Source organism: Andrena cerasifolii, chromosome 3 (genome assembly GCF_050908995.1).
Source record: "Andrena cerasifolii isolate SP2316 chromosome 3, iyAndCera1_principal, whole genome shotgun sequence".
Lineage (NCBI taxonomy): Eukaryota > Metazoa > Arthropoda > Insecta > Hymenoptera > Andrenidae > Andrena > Andrena cerasifolii.
In genome coordinates, this window is record NC_135120.1 from 14,492,438 (window position 1) to 14,510,438 (window position 18,001).

Sequence of the window (18,001 nt, forward strand, 5' to 3'; positions counted from 1 at the left end):
AATCTTTGAAATTACCATAAATAATGAAAGTAGTTACTAAGGTCGTCAACTTTGTCAGAAGAGCTACACTTCCGAACGCTCCGGGAGTCCAAAAACTCCAGTTAAAGGTCTACTCCATAGAACCATACTAACAGAGAGAGAGAGAAATACTGATAGAAAGAGATAGATATGTTTATTTCCGGTTTTGCTCCAAGATGTCTGCGGTCATACCGATCACTCCCTAGAGGATCACTAGTGGGAATGACCATCATTGCCCTCTGTAGGCGCGGCGCTGCATTTAAGTACAGTAGATGCGGTAGAATGATGGCAAGTGTACAGTAGAGAAATGTGTTGAGTTTATAATTTCCTAAACTAATCATGGAAGATATTAATGATAAATTTTTCTATGTGTACAGTTCTTCTTTGGACACAAGAATACAAATTAAAATGTAAGATTTAATTGTAAGTGTGCTAAACACAATGAACGTCACTATCAGCTGGTCTCAGGTTACCATAATAAAATACCGTGTGATGTACTTTTCCGTCTAAAACAGGTGGACCAGTGACAGTTAAAGACAAAACGATCCGATTATATCTAATCCGGATGAAACACAGACAATTGAATATTAAATCGCGAGATACTTTACAGAAGTTCTGTTAACTAGAATAATCTGCAGACTCGTCTCAACGAAAGTTACCGTAATGTGTTACGTGCTTTTTGCAGAGGAACATTAGAAGGTAAAAGGCACAGACCGGAATATGACAAATTACTTATCGATCCTATGTTAAAATACTCTGGCCTATATGGAGCAAACGGCAGTCGTGGGGATCTAGCTGCGTCATTACAAGTCTGGGCTGGTGGAAGACCGTTAGCTTTACCTGTTCACACGGCTTACAAACACTTCACGTCGCGTTGGAAGTACGCATGATTGTGGTTCATATAATTAATCTCTATCCTGGGATTACATCTCTTTAATTGTTATAGTTGGAACCAATGGGTGACGCTTCCTATTTCTTATTCCGACTTGCCACGAGACGCTCAGTTATGCATAAGCTTATACGACTGCGCCGGACCTGGCAGGCAGCTGCCAGTTGGCGGCACAACGATATCTTTATTCGGGAAGCACGGAGTATTTCGTCAAGGAATGTTAGATCTCAGAGTGTGGCCTGGAGTGGAAGCAGATGGTAGCGCGCTCACCAGTACTCCTGGGAAGACTAGGGATCACGGAAAGGAACAGATGCAGCGGCTAGCGAAACTTGTGAAGAAGCATAGGAACGGTCAAATGAACAAAGTCGATTGGCTGGATAGATTAACGTTCAGGGAGATTGAATTAATTAATGAAAGGGAGAAGAGAGCATCTGAGTATCTGTATTTAATGATTGAGTTCCCAGAAGTGACTATGGATGGTATACTGGTATGGAGAACTCCACCGTTTAATATGTTCGTTCATTTTAGAATTACTACTGTTTATATTCTTATTCTTTTGATTCATTTATTGATTCTAGTACTCCATAGTATATTACGAAAAAGATGGAGACGAAGTTGTTCAACATAGGTCCCAACCAGACGTTGTAACTCTACCCGATTACGAGATTTTACAAGTTAGAGTGATCATCATATCTTATCTCTATAATAACGTTTCGCTGTAGAAAATATAAAAAAGAAATTCGATTCAGTACTAATTTAAAAAATCCACTATAAACAAAAGTGAGACGAAGTACACGCATTACCATGTTTCATAAATGCATTTCTATCGTTAGGAAAATCTTGTGGAAGCGAAGCATCACAAATTGGCTCGTAGTTTACGTAGTGGAGGCCATACGCGAGAGCTGAAACCAACTTCTAGCGTGCGGGACGCTTTGAACACAATATTAAGTTATGCACCAACCACGGTACTATCCACAGAGGAACAAGATCTGATTTGGAAGTACAGATTTTATTTGTCAAGTCAAAAGAAGGCTTTAACAAAATTCGTGAAGTGCGTGAACTGGAAAGTTGCCGGAGAAGAGCGACAGGCTTTAGAAATGTTAGCATTGTGGGCGCCGCCCGATCCCGTGGATGCATTGGAGCTACTTGGCCCAGCGTTTACACATCCAGCCGTCAGAAGATACGCGATAGCTCGACTAAATCAAGCGCCGGACGATGACTTAATGTTATACCTATTGCAGTTGGTGCAAGCGTTAAAGTACGAGGATTTCGAAAGCATCAAAAGAGCTCATCAAATATTAATGAAGGAAAAGGAAACCGAGAAGGTTGAGAAAGTAGATAACGTACAGGTCAACGATTCTTCATCTACCCCTATAACAAATGTAAGTAATCTTGTGGCAGAAGCATTGAATTACTAATTTATTACAAATAGCATGCGTAACTTCCAGTCCATTGAATCCGAAAGCGGACAGTTGTCGGTAAAACAAGACTCCCACATGGATTTAACATCGTTCCTGATCACTCGTGCATGTCAAAACACAACGTTGGCCAACTATTTCTACTGGTATCTTTCTATCGAATGCGAGGATCAAAATGACCCAGCTATGAGCGCGAAGCAAGATACACGGGTGAAGGAAATGTATATCACCGTGATGTCAATGTTTTCCACGATGCTGGCTCAAGGGAATGCAGTTTGGCAGAAAAGAAGAGCGTTTCTTTTACGGCAGAAGATATTTATCGACCAATTAGTAGCGCTTGTGAAAGCAGTGGCGAGAGAAAGCGCAAACCGTAAAAAGAAGACAGACAGGCTCAGAGCGTTGTTGGCCGATCCAGATCCAGCATTCAAAATCAATTTCTCCAACTTCGAGCCAATACCTTTCCCCTTAGATCCAGAAATTTGTATCAAAGGAATCATCCCCGAAAAGTATGAGTAACATTTCTGTTACATATCCAAGAATATTCGTGCCACAATAATTCCAGCCCATTACTTCTAGGGCGAGTCTCTTCAAATCGGCTCTTATGCCATCCAAATTAACTTTCTTGACGACAGACAACAGCGAGTATATTGTAATTTTCAAACACGGCGACGATCTAAGGCAGGATCAGCTAATTTTACAAACGATAGCGCTTATGGATAAATTATTGAGAAGAGAAAATTTGGACTTGAAGCTCACTCCTTACAGGTACAAATTTTTAAAACCGATAAACACGATACATCATGTCATATAACGTGCAATTTATTTCATTCCCAGGGTGCTCGCAACAAGTAAAAGGCACGGTTTTTTACAATTTATTGAATCCACTACGGTCGCAGAGGTTCTGGCCAGCGAGGGTTCCATATTAAGCTTTTTTCGAAAGCATCATCCTTCCGAGAATGGGCCTTACGGTGTTGTACCTGAAGTTATGGATACTTATGTTCGAAGCTGTGGTAAGAATAAGTATATCCTCTCGAGACAACGATTCCTGTGAATGTGAATTACGTAAAACCACAAAATTTCAGCTGGCTACTGTATCATTACATATGTACTTGGTGTTGGTGACCGACATTTAGATAATTTGCTGTTGACAACATCAGGTAAATTTGTTCATAAATCCCCCGCATTATCTTAGTCATAAGAAATATACCAATACAGGGTTTTTGTTGAACTTGATTACAGGCAAACTCTTCCATATCGACTTCGGTTACATTCTGGGCAGAGATCCGAAGCCCTTGCCACCGCCAATGAAATTGAGCAAAGAAATGGTGGAAGCTATGGGGGGCGTAGGGTCCGAGCATTATCATGAATTTCGAAAACAGTGTTACACCGCGTTTCTCCACTTACGTAGACACGCGAATTTAATATTGAATTTGTTCTCGTTAATGGTTGACGCCAGCGTGCCAGACATAGCGTTAGAGCCAGATAAAGCTGTGAAGAAAGTTCAAGATAAGCTACGATTGGATTTGAGCGACGAAGAAGCAGTGCATTATGTGCACAATCTTTTAGACTTATCGGTAACAGCCGTAATGGCAGCGTTAGTGGAACAGTTGCACAAATTTGCACAGTATTGGCGGAAATAAAAGCAAATGAATCGAAATAACGATCGTAAAGACTGTGTTCCTTTCTAACTATTGCAGATATTACTATATTGTATATAAATGACCATTCATCTATAAATGTAACATAATTTATTGTATTTTGGGATTATTTTAGGTAATAAATCTTTGATAATGACAAATACTCGCAGTTTCTGTACGCTTGTAAATAGCACACGAAAACAAAAGCGCGAAGCAATAAGGTATACATAATCAGTTTCTAAGACCGGTTTCACACGGCGAAACATGTATCGCGATTTGTATGATGGATACCGATGTTACATTGATCCTTATGGAACCGTTCACACGATGATACTCGAAAAGACAATGAAAATCGGTATCCAGCATACAAGTATCGCATACATGTATCGCAGTGTAAAACCGGTCTAACAATCTCCTTAAAGATATAGTCGGTACGAGAAAGATTGTAAAATACAAGTTCTTCGTTCGTATTACTTGCAAGCTCTTTAATTATCAAAACAGATTAAATATTAGTTTTTTTTTTACACATTTATGTTTGTTGTCACGGGATATTTCCAAATAATAACAACCAAAAACTTACTCATTTTACATGTAATCTGTTACGTAAATATTCATATATTTATTTTATCTCTTAGTTACAATCGTGTATGTGGTGCACACTGTAGAAATAAAAAGATAATATTGTTAGTGATGAAAATATCAAATTGTTATTGATATAAGAACGCAGCTGTTTTATTCCGTATCACTTTATGCCACTTATATTTGATTACTTCGACAAAGCATATCCAACTTACGATTGTACCAGAAAGTTTTAATAGAAAATGTAATTATATTTCCCCCGTCTCACAGTATTACATACTATTCGTAGGTACAGAATTTTTATAATATAACTCTTTCGAGTGGAAGATATATATATGCGTGTATATTTACGTAGGTACGCATATGGCATACATAAATTTATACACGCATAAATATGTATATATTAATTAAATTCGAGGAGCAATTAAAGAATATTAACAATTCAGTCCATTTTTGAAAATTCATCTGGCTATATTTACCCAGAACATTTTACCAAGTGTTCCATTTTTAGTGCGACATTTAATAACTTTTTTTTTCCCCCAGACAATAACATAATATATACACACGTGACCACAATTGAAAACGCCACGAGAAATAAAAACATTTTTATTTTTGATAACATGAGTTTATAAAGAATATAATATAATCATTTCTATTAGGATACGTTAGTAAATCTGTCCTGTTTGAGACCTACGAGGCTTCTTCAAGAACAATTCGCTTGAAATTACAGTATTAAATCGTTAAAATCATATTATTTCATTCATGCATTATGTAAATCTGATCAATGTAATATTCAAACATTTTACAGAATTAAAATTTCATTTATAGTAGCCCAGGTGGTTCACTTATATAACAATTATCAGTTATAGTATAATTTAAAATTACTGCCCCCATAATTACAAAAGTTGTTCCAAGCATGACAGATTACCTAATCATTCCTCTTTATCCTTTACATTTCATCAACACACAGATTACACATCATTATAGTTTGAAATAATAGGCTTCTTTATTTCTCATAAATGTAAACTCTACTTCCTACAAAGTAAACGATGTACCTCTATTACCACAAATCCTTCGTCCGCTCAACCATTCGCACCTCTGATTAGTTGCAACATTAAAAATTTCTATCAGCAGGCAGCCCGTTGAGCGACGGGGAAGGAGAGTGAAAAAAACTTATCTGAAAAATTAAGTCTTCGAATGATAGCCCAAAGTCTTTACTTGTATTTTACAAATATATTTTAGGGGCGTACATTGCTGGTACTTTATTGAAGATATATTGTGCAATTTATTTTTATACAATCACTCGAGCTCATGTTCTTCGGGTGTCAGACGAAAAATCGCTCGTTATGACTCGACACTGCGGAGTAGTAGTAAAGTCATATGATTTTGATTACACTTAATATAAACCCCGTGACAACATATAAATATTCTACAATTATTTTAAGTTTATTCGTTTCACCTGACTGCCATATGTACTATTAATAGCATAAATGTGTTTCTCACGTACCAATTACATAATGAAATACAGATCTTACTACTACTCCAATGATCCATAGAAAATCTTTACAGTATACCCACTTCATGTGCATGGTATTTAAAAACGTGTAACAATAATGAATTTGTTATATGCCAAAGTATCAACATGTCCAGTTGAAAGAAAAGGAAAAACATGTTATGGACATATTCCATTGAAGTGTCAATGTTACTCCAATATGTTAAAACAAGATGAATATAATAAGATCATAGTGTCTCTGCAGTGAAATCATATTTCTCCTTCGTAATTACATTGCTTACATGTCAAAATTATATATACGGATTGTATCCGTGCGATATATATACATATACATATATATATACACACACATATTGCATCACATGTATATATATATACATATATATACATACATACATTTAGAGATATATATATATATATATTTATTTATTTATATATAAATTATAGTAAGAATCTAATTTTAACCTTACATCTAATTGCTTATCATCTTAATATTATATTTACATTTCAAAATAGACTCGAGTTTATCTATCAATGGCTGCAATGTCCAAATAGTCTATGAAAACAAGGACTCTCCCCATAGCAAAGTGCTATTTCCCATCATAATGTATTACCTCTCTGTAGGCCTAGTGGCTGGTACAGAACTTTCTACAAGATCATGCCTTTCTATCGGTGAATTCTCCAATGTATAATCAACAGGATACCTTTCTGTGTATGTTGGAGTAGCTTCCCCTTGCTGCCTCAACTTCAATTCGTCCGACTGTTCTTGATAAAAGCTTTGGGATGCCTCTATGTTTTGGGAGGAGGAGGACTGCTCTGTTTTTTCTATGTCATCGGCAGAGTAATAGCTTTGACTCGCTTCACCCTCTGGTCTGTGATCATAATAACTAGGCGAGACACTGTGGCTCGAGTAACTCGGTGTGGCTTCTTCTGGAGTAAAATAGCTCTGACTCGCTTCCTCTGGATTGCCCGCATAGTAACCCGGTGTGACCTCCTCCTGTGGATCTTCGTCCAACCTAGAATTTGTCTCTTGGCCTACAGATTCATAATAGCTCGCCGTCACTTCCTGGTGATGAGCATAGTAACTGGAGGGCTCGTTCCTGTGATCTGTGCTCTCGGTGACGAAATTCTGAGAAGGGGTCTCTTCTAGGCCAGGCATCGAGATTGGCACTTCGTAAGAAGTCGATACATTCTGCTCCTCGTAACTGGAGGTCGGCACAGAATCCACGTGAGTCGAAGTAATGTCTGGATTCAAATTATACGAAGATGTGGGTATTTCAGGTACTCCATTGTCATGGATACTTGTATGCTCCGCGCTAGACGACGCGATATTTAATTCTGCGCAAGGGGGTATCTCGCATGACGACGTACTAATTGCACTTTCTTGATCTGGATCTCTTTCTTGAGTCTCGGGTGTTTCTGGGACATAGGACGAGCTCGCGGTCTCGTCCTCGTTCAGCCCGGAGTTGTTAGTAGAAACTGAGGACGTGCCGATCCCGTCAGCACCAATATCATTAGATTGAGACGGCATGTTCCCCTCCTGGCTAATTTCAGTGTCAGTCTCTAGGTTTTCTGAAATATTCTCTGCTTTACCAACTTCGTAGCTCTGCGTTGGAAACGTCTGATCATCGATCGATTCGTCAATGCCCGCCCTCTCTTCTTGACTCTGCATGAGCTCGTTAAAAGACTGGGTAGGCGCGTTCGTGCTCTCCTCTGCGGAAGTCTCGTACGACTGAGAGGCTTCGTTCATCTTCGAATGCTCAAACGACTGAGTCGGCGGCTCCGTAACAATTGCTTCTTCGTCTGTCTCCATAGGCTCGTACGTTATCGATTGGGAGGGCTCCCTCGAGTTTTCTGATTTCGTAGCAGACTGACTAGGTAAGTCGGTGGAATCGGTAGTCACTGCTATTCCAAACTGTTCGTACGACTGTGATGGCGTTTCATGACTAGTCTCTGGATTCGTTTCCTCAAAATGTAGTTCCAAGTTCCTTTCAACCAGATCTGATTCTCCTTGAGACGAGGGCTCGTCCGTTTGGCAGTCTTTCGGCTCCTTCATTACGTCTTTAGGATAAATTTTAGAATCAATAGCCTCGTCTACATCCATACTCTGTTCACCTAAACGATTCAATGACTCGGCAGGCAAAATTTCTGCCGTTCCATCAGCGGCCTCTACTTCATTCGATGTTGCCGCTTCTTCTTCAACTACAGGAGAGCGTGCCTTGTCATTAGATTTTTCATTAAAATCTAATTCCTTAAATTTCTTAATATTTTCTGATTCCTGTGAAGTGTCTATCTCCATCTCATTTGAATCTGAGACTTCAAAGCTCGCATGTCTTACAGGTGGCAGTTTTACACTGGACTCGGGCGTAACTAAAGCAGTCTCGTCCATTATTGACATGCTACTGGTCATCGCCTCATCCGGCTGTTCCACAATTGGCGCGCATGCCGCGCCATCGGTGTTACTGGCTTCTTCGCTTTGACTACCCACTGCCGCGCTCGAATCGGTGTCCTCGTTAGCAACTGTATGCTGCAAAATCATCTCTTCCGATTTCATGGGAACGTCTTCGGAAGAGTACACCTCTTGCAATGGTGCCACGGTGTATTGTTCGTCGTTTAAAATGGAGGCATCATTCGTTGATACAATAGCTTCTTGAGAAGACGTAGAAACGTTCTGAGACACTATCATTTCCGACGTCACCGTAATATCTTGCGATTGTATACTTTCTGTTGATATAGGAGATTTTGTAACAAGCATTTCAGAGGCAGGTACTTCTACGAACGTTTGCCCTGTTGCCAGTGACGGTTCCATAGCTGAAGTAAATTGAACGGTCTCTGTATAGGTATCATCTATGATCGGCATCGAAGGGGTAGTTTGAACTTGCGAACCTTGTAAAACTAGACTGTTCGGTATTGAAACCGAATACGAAACGCTCGGCATTGAGATAGCGTCGGTTTGCACGTTCTGAGTTTCCACGGCGATATTGCCTTCCAAGTTCGGTAACACTAGGTACCGGGCACTCGCAGGAATTTCTGTTCGAGCGATATCCGCTGCAGTTGCATTCTCCATGATTTCTCCAATATCCGGCATAGAATTGCCAGGTATCTGGATCCGTGCTTCTCCAGTTGAAATGTAAGAAATGCTAGGATTCGTGATCGTTATTGGCAGCTCAAGAGAAGTAGGGATAGTTGAGACAGGGGGAGGCGGAACTGATTCTGTCTGTATGGGTAAACTGCTGGGTACCTCTAGCGGCGTCATTATAGGCTGATTCAGAGTCAACGACGTCTCAAGTACAGAGGGAGAAGATATTGGCTCTGTAGGAGGAATGATGGTTGACTGTAAAATAGTCTGATTGATCAAGCTTGTTTGAGTCAAGCCACTAGTCAGCACGTTCCCTGCTGGATTCTCCGATAAACTGATTTCTTGTTGGAAATCTGTGTTGGCCAAAGCAGCCGCCAGGATGTCTTGATTCGATGTCTGCATCACTTCCGAAGTAGGGAAGCTTTCTGATATAATTGTCTGCGTAGGTTCTGTACCACTGGTCTGTATGTTTGGCAGCACACCGTTGTCGAATTGCAGAACAATATTGTCTAATGTGCCTGCTTCTCCTAACGAACTGGGATCTATGTACAAAGTTCTCGTGCCATCTGGGTTTTGCGTGGTGCCTTCTAACGACATAAGAGTATTATTATCAAGCGGCTGGATCTGCCCCTGCTCGTCAATAGTCACCAGAACATAAGTTTGCGTTCCGTCGCTGCTTTCTGTTGGCAAAGCCATTATTTGCGGCTGTGCTGTTATCTTCGGCTCCTCCACTTTCTCTATCTCGCTGCCCTTCTCAACACTAAACTTTTCTACTTTAGGCTGCTCTTTCTGACCTGCTTCAGCGAGTATACTCTCTAGTTTCGACTTCCGTTCAGACTCAATAGGCTCCAATGGCGGAAGAGTTAAAGGTGTAGAAAGATTTGCGCCCACATTCGTCGCAGTTGCTGAATTCATCGCTACGTTCAATAAATTCTTCTGCTGTTGAGCAGCCTTATTTGCCATGTGACTTTTTGTGGTGGCTTTAGCAGTAGCAGCGCTACCGACTGCTTGTTTCTGCTGAACTATCGCCTTAGACATACCTGGCATATTTGTCAGTGGCACTGATGTCGGTTGCTTTGATTGCGCACTTTGTACGGTAGTGATCGCAGGCTCTTGTATTTTCTGGACAACGATCTTCTGTTGCGTTTTTGATTGCCGAACGCCACGGGGGATGATAACCTTTTGTATAGTCGATGCAGGTACAGCTTTTGCTTTCTGCTGAATTTGTGTATTTATACCTACCGCCTGGTGAATACCGGATGTAACACTCTGAACAGCAGAACTTGCTTGCGCAACTGTTTGTTTAATTACTCTCTTCCCTTGATGTCCACTCTTTTGTGCCGGCGCAGGGTTTTGCAGCACTACGGTATTACCTGCAGTTTTCAGTTGCCCGGATCTTCCTGGCGACGAAGACATTGCAATCTTTTGTGACTTTTGCAACATGGGCAGCTGCACCTTCTGCTGTACAGATTGGTATTGTACCTTGCCGCCCTTTGATGGGCTCTTTGCTGCGATGGCTTTCACTTGCTGCCCTGTTATTGGCGTCAAAACAGTACCTTTGCTGGTTACAGTGCTCAGAATCGCTTTCCCAGTAACAGCTTGAGATATAGGAGTTAAAATAGCTTTAGAGGTACCTAAATTTTGCGAAGACAAAATGGTCGCACCTTTCGTGACTATAGCCTTTGATCCGATAATGGTTTTCGCGCTCAAAGCAGAAGCACTTATCGGGGTATAAATCCCACCTTTTGTAAGAATCCCTTGCGACAATGTTCCCAACAGAGCTGTTTTGCCAATGCTTCCAGATATAGGAGTCAACACCCCTTTCGATGCTATTATACTTTGCGTGTTAATAATTTTATGGCCCTGCGGAAGTTTAGAGGTGGTCGGTGAAACATTGTCACCTTTCGGCGCAATTATTGTTTTGGAATTTATGATGCCCTGAGGGCTGATGGGACAAAGCACTTGACCTTTACTTGTCACGATTCTTTGGACTTTCCCACCCAGCGTTTTAGTGATATTTAAGGGCAACATTTTCGATTGACCGGATTGCGCTGACGTTAATATGACTACTTTACCCCCCTGTTGAACTACTTGTGCATTCCCAGCAGTTTTACCAGTGGGTATGGCAACTTTCTGCTGTGTGCCAGGTTTCCCCTGAACGCTGTAACGTATTTGCTGACCCCCAGAGGTTTGCACAACTACATATTTACCTGGTGAACCCTTCTGTGTTAAAAGCGGCGGGACTTTACTCGTTGCTGGCGTGCTTTGAAATTTTATACCTTTCACACCGCCGGTAAGTGGCGGTACTAACGTTTTTATGCTCGTGATCGTAGGTTTCGCCTTACTTTTATTCTTCAAGATCGCGGGAGTCCCGCTCTTCTTCTTCGTGGGTGATAATTCGCTTGGACTTTCATTTACCTTGAATTGTGTTTTAGTAGGTGTCACGATCTGCGTGGTAGGTGTGAAAGATAACGTTGCTGCTGGGATAGTACTAGATGCAGGTATAATAGAAGATATAACAACAGGCATCTGCTCGATGCTTTCCGGAGTTAAGACGTCTTCGCTCAGGACAAACGGCATCGAGTTTATGTCCAAGTCCATGTCCGCTAGGCTCTGTGAACTTTGTTGAATGTATTTCTCAGGTTTAGCTGTTGCGGTGGGTGTTTTTGATGCTTTCACGTTTAACTGTTCAGCTTTTGCTTCTACCGCTGCTGTCGACTCTGCTTCCTCGGCTTTTATAACTTGTAATTTTTTACTCAGAGAGAGATGCGAGGGTGCAACTTTGGAGCTAGTTTTCACTTTAGTGATCGGCGAAATAGTTTCAAATTTCATTATCTTCGTCTTTGGACTTCCTTTTTGGTCACCCTTCTTTGTACTATCCGCCTCTAATTTATGTTTAACGCCTTTCTGCGGTAATTTATCTAATAATTTCGATTTTAAGATTTGCATGGGCTCAGTTAATGCAACGTTTTCAATTATCCGCGGCATTTCCCGCTTCTTCACCGGTACTGTCACGTCAGATGATGGTGAAGGGATAGACGTGGACATTCTTGAAGATTCATCCAGCTTCTGCGCGTCCAAACTGATAGATTTAGAGTTATCCTCGGTGATAGAGGACTGAGCTAATGGCTTCGATGCAATATCGAATTCGCTCGATGACGATGCAAGCTGATCAACGCTTGGGAAGATAGCTTCGTCCACTTTCGTATCAATTTCAAGACTTTGATCGACTACTACTTCTATACCTTCAAAATTGCTCACCACTGTGACCTGAGAATTACTTTCCTGAACTTGAATGTCTGGAAAAGTTGTTACGACTTCCATGTTTTTGCTCGAATCTTCAGTTTTCACACTTTGAATTGTCCCAGAGGGAACGTTTATATTCTCGTCCTCAAGCTTCTTCTTTACTGGCTTCTTACCCTTCTTTGCTTTCCCAGTTGTGTCAGAATCATCCGCGTCTTTCTTCTTGTCTATCTGTAGTGTTTTCAAGAAGGCTTCTTGGAATGTATTCGTTGATTTCTCTTCGGGAAATAATTCTTTATCTTTCTTTGACTTGGCGCCCGTCTCTGGTGTGAATTTTCCTTTGTATCTTGTTTGCATAAGTGTCTTCTTTGGAGTGTGTGGCTCAGGTAATGCACTCGGCACGTTTTTCGTTAATAGTTCGGAGCTTTCTGGTTTAAGTTGTTGCTCTTGATTCTCGGTCATTTCTACTTTCATTTGATGAGCTTCCGAATCTACTAATACAGTTTCTTCGGTATCTTGTGTTTTCTTCTCTTCTTTTGGCGTATCTTTCACAGATTCTTCCTTCTGCGTGGGTACTTCAAGCTTCTCTAGAACAACTTTCTCTTCTTGCAGCAACGAGATATTTTCTTCTGAATCTGTACTCATTTTGATTACTTCGGCTTTTGGATCTTCCACTTTTTCTTGTCCACTGTCCAGTTCCGGCTGTATAGTGGCTTTGGCGGCAGTGGTAGAGGCATCGGTGTCAAAAAAATCAATCTGCGATAACTCGAACTTTTTTATTTGTGACTTTTTCGGGGGAAGCATGTCGACAGTCTTTAAAATATCCGCTTGCTGAGAGGACACTTCTTTCGATGGTCGCAGTTCCAATTGCGGACTTGAAGATTCTGTGGTCAGATCTTTTAAATCTTCTTGATGAACAGTGCTTAAAGCTAGTATATTTTCAGCTTCCATTTGATCGTCTTTTGTTTCCTCAAGTTCAAGTTTTGTACCTTCGGTGTTTGTAACGCTATCTTGTGTTATTTGTGACTTTATATCTTCAGGAGGGGAAGCTGCATCAGATCCTTTTGGTAAATTCTTTTCTTCTGCAGGCACTTGCAACTCTTCGGATACTTCAATGGGAACGTGCTTATCGGGAAGTTTTGTATCTAACTCTACAAACGTTTGATTTTCTTGTGAACTAGATTCAGTTAATTCATCCTTCGTTTGTGTACTCGATGAATTAACATTATTCTTCGCTGTATCCAACACATTACACGAGATTTCTATTTCTTGTTGTCCTTTGAGCTCGATGCTCTCATTTATCTTTTTATCAATTCTTATAAATTTTTTATTCTTCTTCGATTTACTTCTTACTCTCTCAGAACCTTTCTCTTCATTCTCAGATTGACTTTCATCAGTTTTATGCACCTTTTGCTCCACATCTTTTACATATATGTCGGATTCTATATATCTTTTATTAGGCTTTCGTTTTCGACCGCTGTACGAACGTTCACTATCAGACTCTGAAGTTCTTCTGTCTATTTCAAATCTTTCAAAGAACTTTTTATTGCTTTTCTTGTCCTTTATTCTTGGACTTTCATTTCCACTAGTATTTCCGCTGGTACTGGTATGGGCAGATTCTGATTTCCTCGGCCTACCTCTACGCTTCTTAACTTGTGGAGTTAGGTTTCTTGACTGATCATTATTCAATAAAATCATCCTAGTGTCAGAATTCGATGCTTGATCTTGATCCAGCATGTCTACGTCTGAATTCTCACTTTGCTCGGGGAGTGTCTCTGCAGATTCAGAAACCGTTTCATCCTCTGTTTCCGTTGTAAACCGCTCTGATAAACTTTCTTCAGTGTCTTTCGAAGGTTCGTCTTCCATAGATTCCAGATTCTCATTATCTGCAACTGTATCCTTAGACTGTATTTGGTTGTCTTCAGCGAGTTCACTTTGTACATTTAATTGCTCCTTTTCTGCTATTATTGTATCAGTATTAACTGGTGTAATTGCTGTATCAGTATTAACTGGTGTAATCGTTGTATCAGTATTAACTGGTGTAATTGCTGTATCAGTATTAACTGTTGTACTTGCAGTAGCAGCATTAACTGTTGTACTTGCTGTAGCAGTATCTTGCAGTTCGCTTTTCGAAGCATTTACACTATCTGCATTTTTATTTTCGACCTTCTCGTCCTCAAATATTTCTATAATGTCTGTGTCTGTTTCACAAGTACCAGTGCCAGATTTTGGTACTTCCTTTGATACTTTCCCAGGCTCAGTCTTCTCTTTCGATTGTTCAACTTCATTCTTCGTTCGTTTATCTTCGTCCAGAACTTCTAGATCTTTCTCGTTTGAAGACAACTGTCCATCTACCTTTTCACTTTCTTTCTGGTTAACAACATCATTACTCTCAACTTCGGGTTTATCATTCTCAATCCCTTTTTCTTGTTCTATTTTCAAAGCCTGGCTCATTTCAAATTCCTTTATAATTTCCTTCTTCTGGTGGAAGGCGCGCGACTTTTTTCTCACGGGAGGTACAGACGGCTCCTCCTCATGAAAGTCAAAACAGGACAATAATGATTTTTTATCATCTTTGTCAGAAGCATTAAGTTTCTCATGATCCACGTCAAAAATGTCTTTCTCTTTTTGTGATTTGTCAGGCAAGTCATTAATCTCCACGTCAGAGCTTCTGGCATCTTTCTCTGGCTCTGACATTTTGTCCAAGAGACTCGTTTTCAAATCTTTCGAACTATTAATATCGTCTGTTACAGATTCATCCATTATGTCGATCGAAGTCAATCTTTCAGTTTCCTTGAGTAATTTTTCAGTTTCTACGATGATCTCATTAGTATCTGTTATCGTATTATTCTTCTGGCTGGATTCTTCGGGATCCGATTTCTCAAGATCTAATTGACTTTTTATAGGTGAATCATTCACAGATGCTAAATCAGAAGGCTGGCTCTGATTTAAACTGACATCTTCGTCCGATTCATCCTCCCAGTCAGCTAATATAGTGTCGCGAATTTTAGGGTCCGTCTTCTTCTTCTTAGTAGGTTTCTCACTTTGTTTAGTTTGTTTTCTTTTACCAGACTCGCTGCTACTTTTAGTCTTATTCGACTGACTTTTCTCCTTTTTCGCATACTTTCTTTTAGGGGTGTCCAGGTCCGAGTCCCTACTTTTATACTGAGAATAAGTTTTGACTTTTGATTTTACCACCGGTGAATTCCCAGACCTATGACTTTTTATATGACAAATGATAACGTTAACTCGGGAAGAAGTAAAGCTGCATAAATGACAGGGATATTGCGGCGAACCGGTATTATTTGGGGTAGATGGTAAACTGCTGGGCTGTTGGCGAATTCGAACCTCATGATCGCTTTCTTTCAAAAACCGAGGATGCGTGATTTTTCGAACCACGTCCATGTTATCGCTTCTTCTTCTCGGCATGTCCTCGCGTTCTCGTTTCCTTTTAGGAATCTTCTTGTCCCCAAACAGAGCCGATATATTCGGCTTCTCTTCAGGGGAGAATTTCTCATTGTTTAATATATCCGGATCACCTCCTGTTAATTTCTCAGCCATTTCAACATCTCCAGGGAATTTATCCATATACCTCGATCCATCCTTGCTTTTGCTTCTATATTTATCTGCAAATAACAGCATTATAATGTACATAATCATATTTAACATAATATTTTAAAAAAAGAACACAATATTTTCTTTTTCCATGAGTAAAGTTATTCCAAATACGCAAAAAGCATACCCAGGCCTTTCTTGATGAAGTCATCTTTTAATGTACAATTGTACTTATAAATCTGTTGATAGTTCTTGACGAATTCGCTGAAAATAATAAACGCCATTGTGTAAATACAATTAAGTACACTTGTAGGATAAAATATGGGTATACCTATAAACTAAAAGTGTCGTTAAAATGTAAAAAAAAATGATTATACAGACATTAGCAATACGATGCGAATGTTAAATCACTTACTACGTATCCTCTTGAAAGAACTTTACAGCAGCAATTAAAGGCTTCTTTTGAAATTCTTCTTGAATATCTTCGGGCAGATTATGAAACCCGGTAACTTGCCCTGGCCACCAACAAGCTCCAAGCTTAACCCACACGACGTCTCCATCCAAGTAACTGATTTCTGTTTGTTCGCACATCTTAGAAAGATATATGGCTCAATTCTTTTACCAAATCACCATTGAATATAAATTGATTATCTTATGTCCTCTTTTAGCTCTGTTTTTAGACAAGCACCTCTAACATTAGCCGCTTGTGTACGTAACAACATGAAACGAGTAGCCTATCGATCAAAGCATAGTCCCTAACGTGCAGAAATGATAAATGTTATTTCATTTAAATAGAAAGATAATTAATATGCGAAGCCGTACAAAACAAATGCTACGCGCAATTGCCGAAGAGACCGACGATCCGCCTAATCTTCAGGGCACCTTGCACTTATGTTTCTTTCATTTCGCAGCTCGTCGAGAAATTAAACTACCAGCGTCGATTGTTAAAACACTTTCAGTTCCTTCATGTATATCCTCCTCGATCGCTCCAAATACCAGAAGCAGGCGCAGTCACTATCCACTCTCGTGCAGAAGGCATTTACCGGCCCTTAATTAATACACGTCCCTCCAGATCTATAAATTCTATTGTAAACATTTGGCCGAGACTCTTATGCGCAACACATTTCATTAAGAACACACGAGAAAGATAGTGCACCAGTGAAATGTCGTTGTTTTAACGTTGTTATCTTGAAATAGAATTGCAACCACCCTTGCTACCGCGTTGAGCACAAATATCCTCCAGGGGTAACCAGTTAATTAGCGAGAGAGCACTGTACCGCGGTTCAAAATACGAGAAACTGTTCGCCCATATGCGCGGGCACACGTAAAAATGAGATTGGAGGTGTATTCGCGGGAAACCAGGAGCGAGCGTCGCTCCCTTCGTCGTGCGCCGCTTCGTTGGTCCTGGTCTCGATGCCGACGTTGTCCGCGGTAGCCACGTCGGGCATCTTAGCCCGCGAATTCCGTGATTGGGTGTCCCGCAGCACAGGTGCACGGGGTCCCGATAGTTTAAGGTACTCCCGGCTGTTCGTTAGAACGACGCCGCGGCAGAGCCGTGCTACACCAGAATTGGCGAGCGTCCCAGGAAAATAGCAAGTTTCTCTTTTCACCTCGCCTCTTTTATCCCAATCACTGTACACTGGAGGGCTTCGCGTACACCTCGATCGCCGACCACGCGACGTTGCTGCGCGCACATACAACCGCGAAAACTGCAAGCCAACCCCGAACGGAATCGACACATTCAACGCTCTACGTCGCTCGTACGACGTACGTACATGTTCAGTTTCCCGACGTGCAACGGGGCTCCGTACGGTGGACGGATGGATGTGTAGATGGATACTTCCTTCTCTCTCGTTGGATCGAGACTCTCGATCCGCCAGGCCCGCCAACTATTGCGCGTCAATAACCTTTCACGCGGGCGCATTTTATTTCCGTCCTTCTGCAATGTTACGATTAATCGTTAGCGTTGCGATTAGAGCGTTATTGGGACGTGTATCGGACGAATATCGCTGATCTGAAACGACTGTCTGTTGTTGACGATTGAAAATCATCGCAAGTGTATAAGATGGA

The 18,001-nt window shown here is 40.7% G+C and overlaps 2 protein-coding genes across 3 annotated transcripts; one reads left to right on the plus strand and one right to left on the minus strand.

Moving 5' to 3' along the window:
* Positions 1 to 266: 266 nt before the first annotated feature.
* Positions 267 to 4,123, plus strand: Pi3k59f (phosphatidylinositol 3-kinase 59F). Of its 2 annotated transcripts, none has more exons than XM_076809120.1 (10): positions 267 to 428; positions 704 to 898; positions 965 to 1,394; positions 1,486 to 1,581; positions 1,741 to 2,289; positions 2,356 to 2,831; positions 2,902 to 3,090; positions 3,160 to 3,335; positions 3,408 to 3,482; positions 3,565 to 4,123. In XM_076809120.1, the coding sequence occupies exons 1-10, from the start codon at positions 358 to 360 to the stop codon at positions 3,963 to 3,965; spliced, it is 2,658 nt and encodes an 885-aa protein (XP_076665235.1). In that variant the 5' UTR covers positions 267 to 357; the 3' UTR covers positions 3,966 to 4,123. The 2 variants fall into 2 exon arrangements, with proteins under 2 accessions (XP_076665235.1, XP_076665236.1); XM_076809121.1 differs by having other exon boundaries at positions 301 to 441.
* Positions 4,124 to 4,536: 413 nt separating this feature from the next.
* On the minus strand, positions 4,537 to 17,865 carry LOC143367375 (uncharacterized). Its single transcript, XM_076809119.1, has 3 exons — positions 16,347 to 17,865; positions 16,119 to 16,195; positions 4,537 to 16,002 (listed from the first exon to the last, which is right to left on the minus strand). The coding sequence occupies exons 1-3, from the start codon at positions 16,520 to 16,522 to the stop codon at positions 6,665 to 6,667; spliced, it is 9,591 nt and encodes a 3,196-aa protein (XP_076665234.1). The 5' UTR covers positions 16,523 to 17,865; the 3' UTR covers positions 4,537 to 6,664.
* Positions 17,866 to 18,001: the final 136 nt, after the last annotated feature.

Excerpts from the sequence above, each read along its gene's own strand:
- LOC143367375 (XM_076809119.1), bottom strand. The coding sequence starts at position 16,522 with ATGTGCGAACAAACAGAAATCAGTTACTTGGATGGAGACGTCGTGTGG. Across the intron at positions 16,196-16,346 it reads TTCTTTCAAGAGGATACGTA|CGAATTCGTCAAGAACTATC; the intron begins GTAAGTGATTTA and ends TATTATTTTCAG. Across the intron at positions 16,003-16,118 it reads CTTCATCAAGAAAGGCCTGG|ATAAATATAGAAGCAAAAGC; the intron begins GTATGCTTTTTG and ends TGTTATTTGCAG.
- Pi3k59f (XM_076809120.1), top strand. The coding sequence starts at position 358 with ATGGAAGATATTAATGATAAATTTTTCTATGTGTACAGTTCTTCTTTG. Across the intron at positions 899-964 it reads CACTTCACGTCGCGTTGGAA|TTGGAACCAATGGGTGACGC; the intron begins GTACGCATGATT and ends TAATTGTTATAG. Across the intron at positions 3,091-3,159 it reads TTGAAGCTCACTCCTTACAG|GGTGCTCGCAACAAGTAAAA; the intron begins GTACAAATTTTT and ends TTTCATTCCCAG.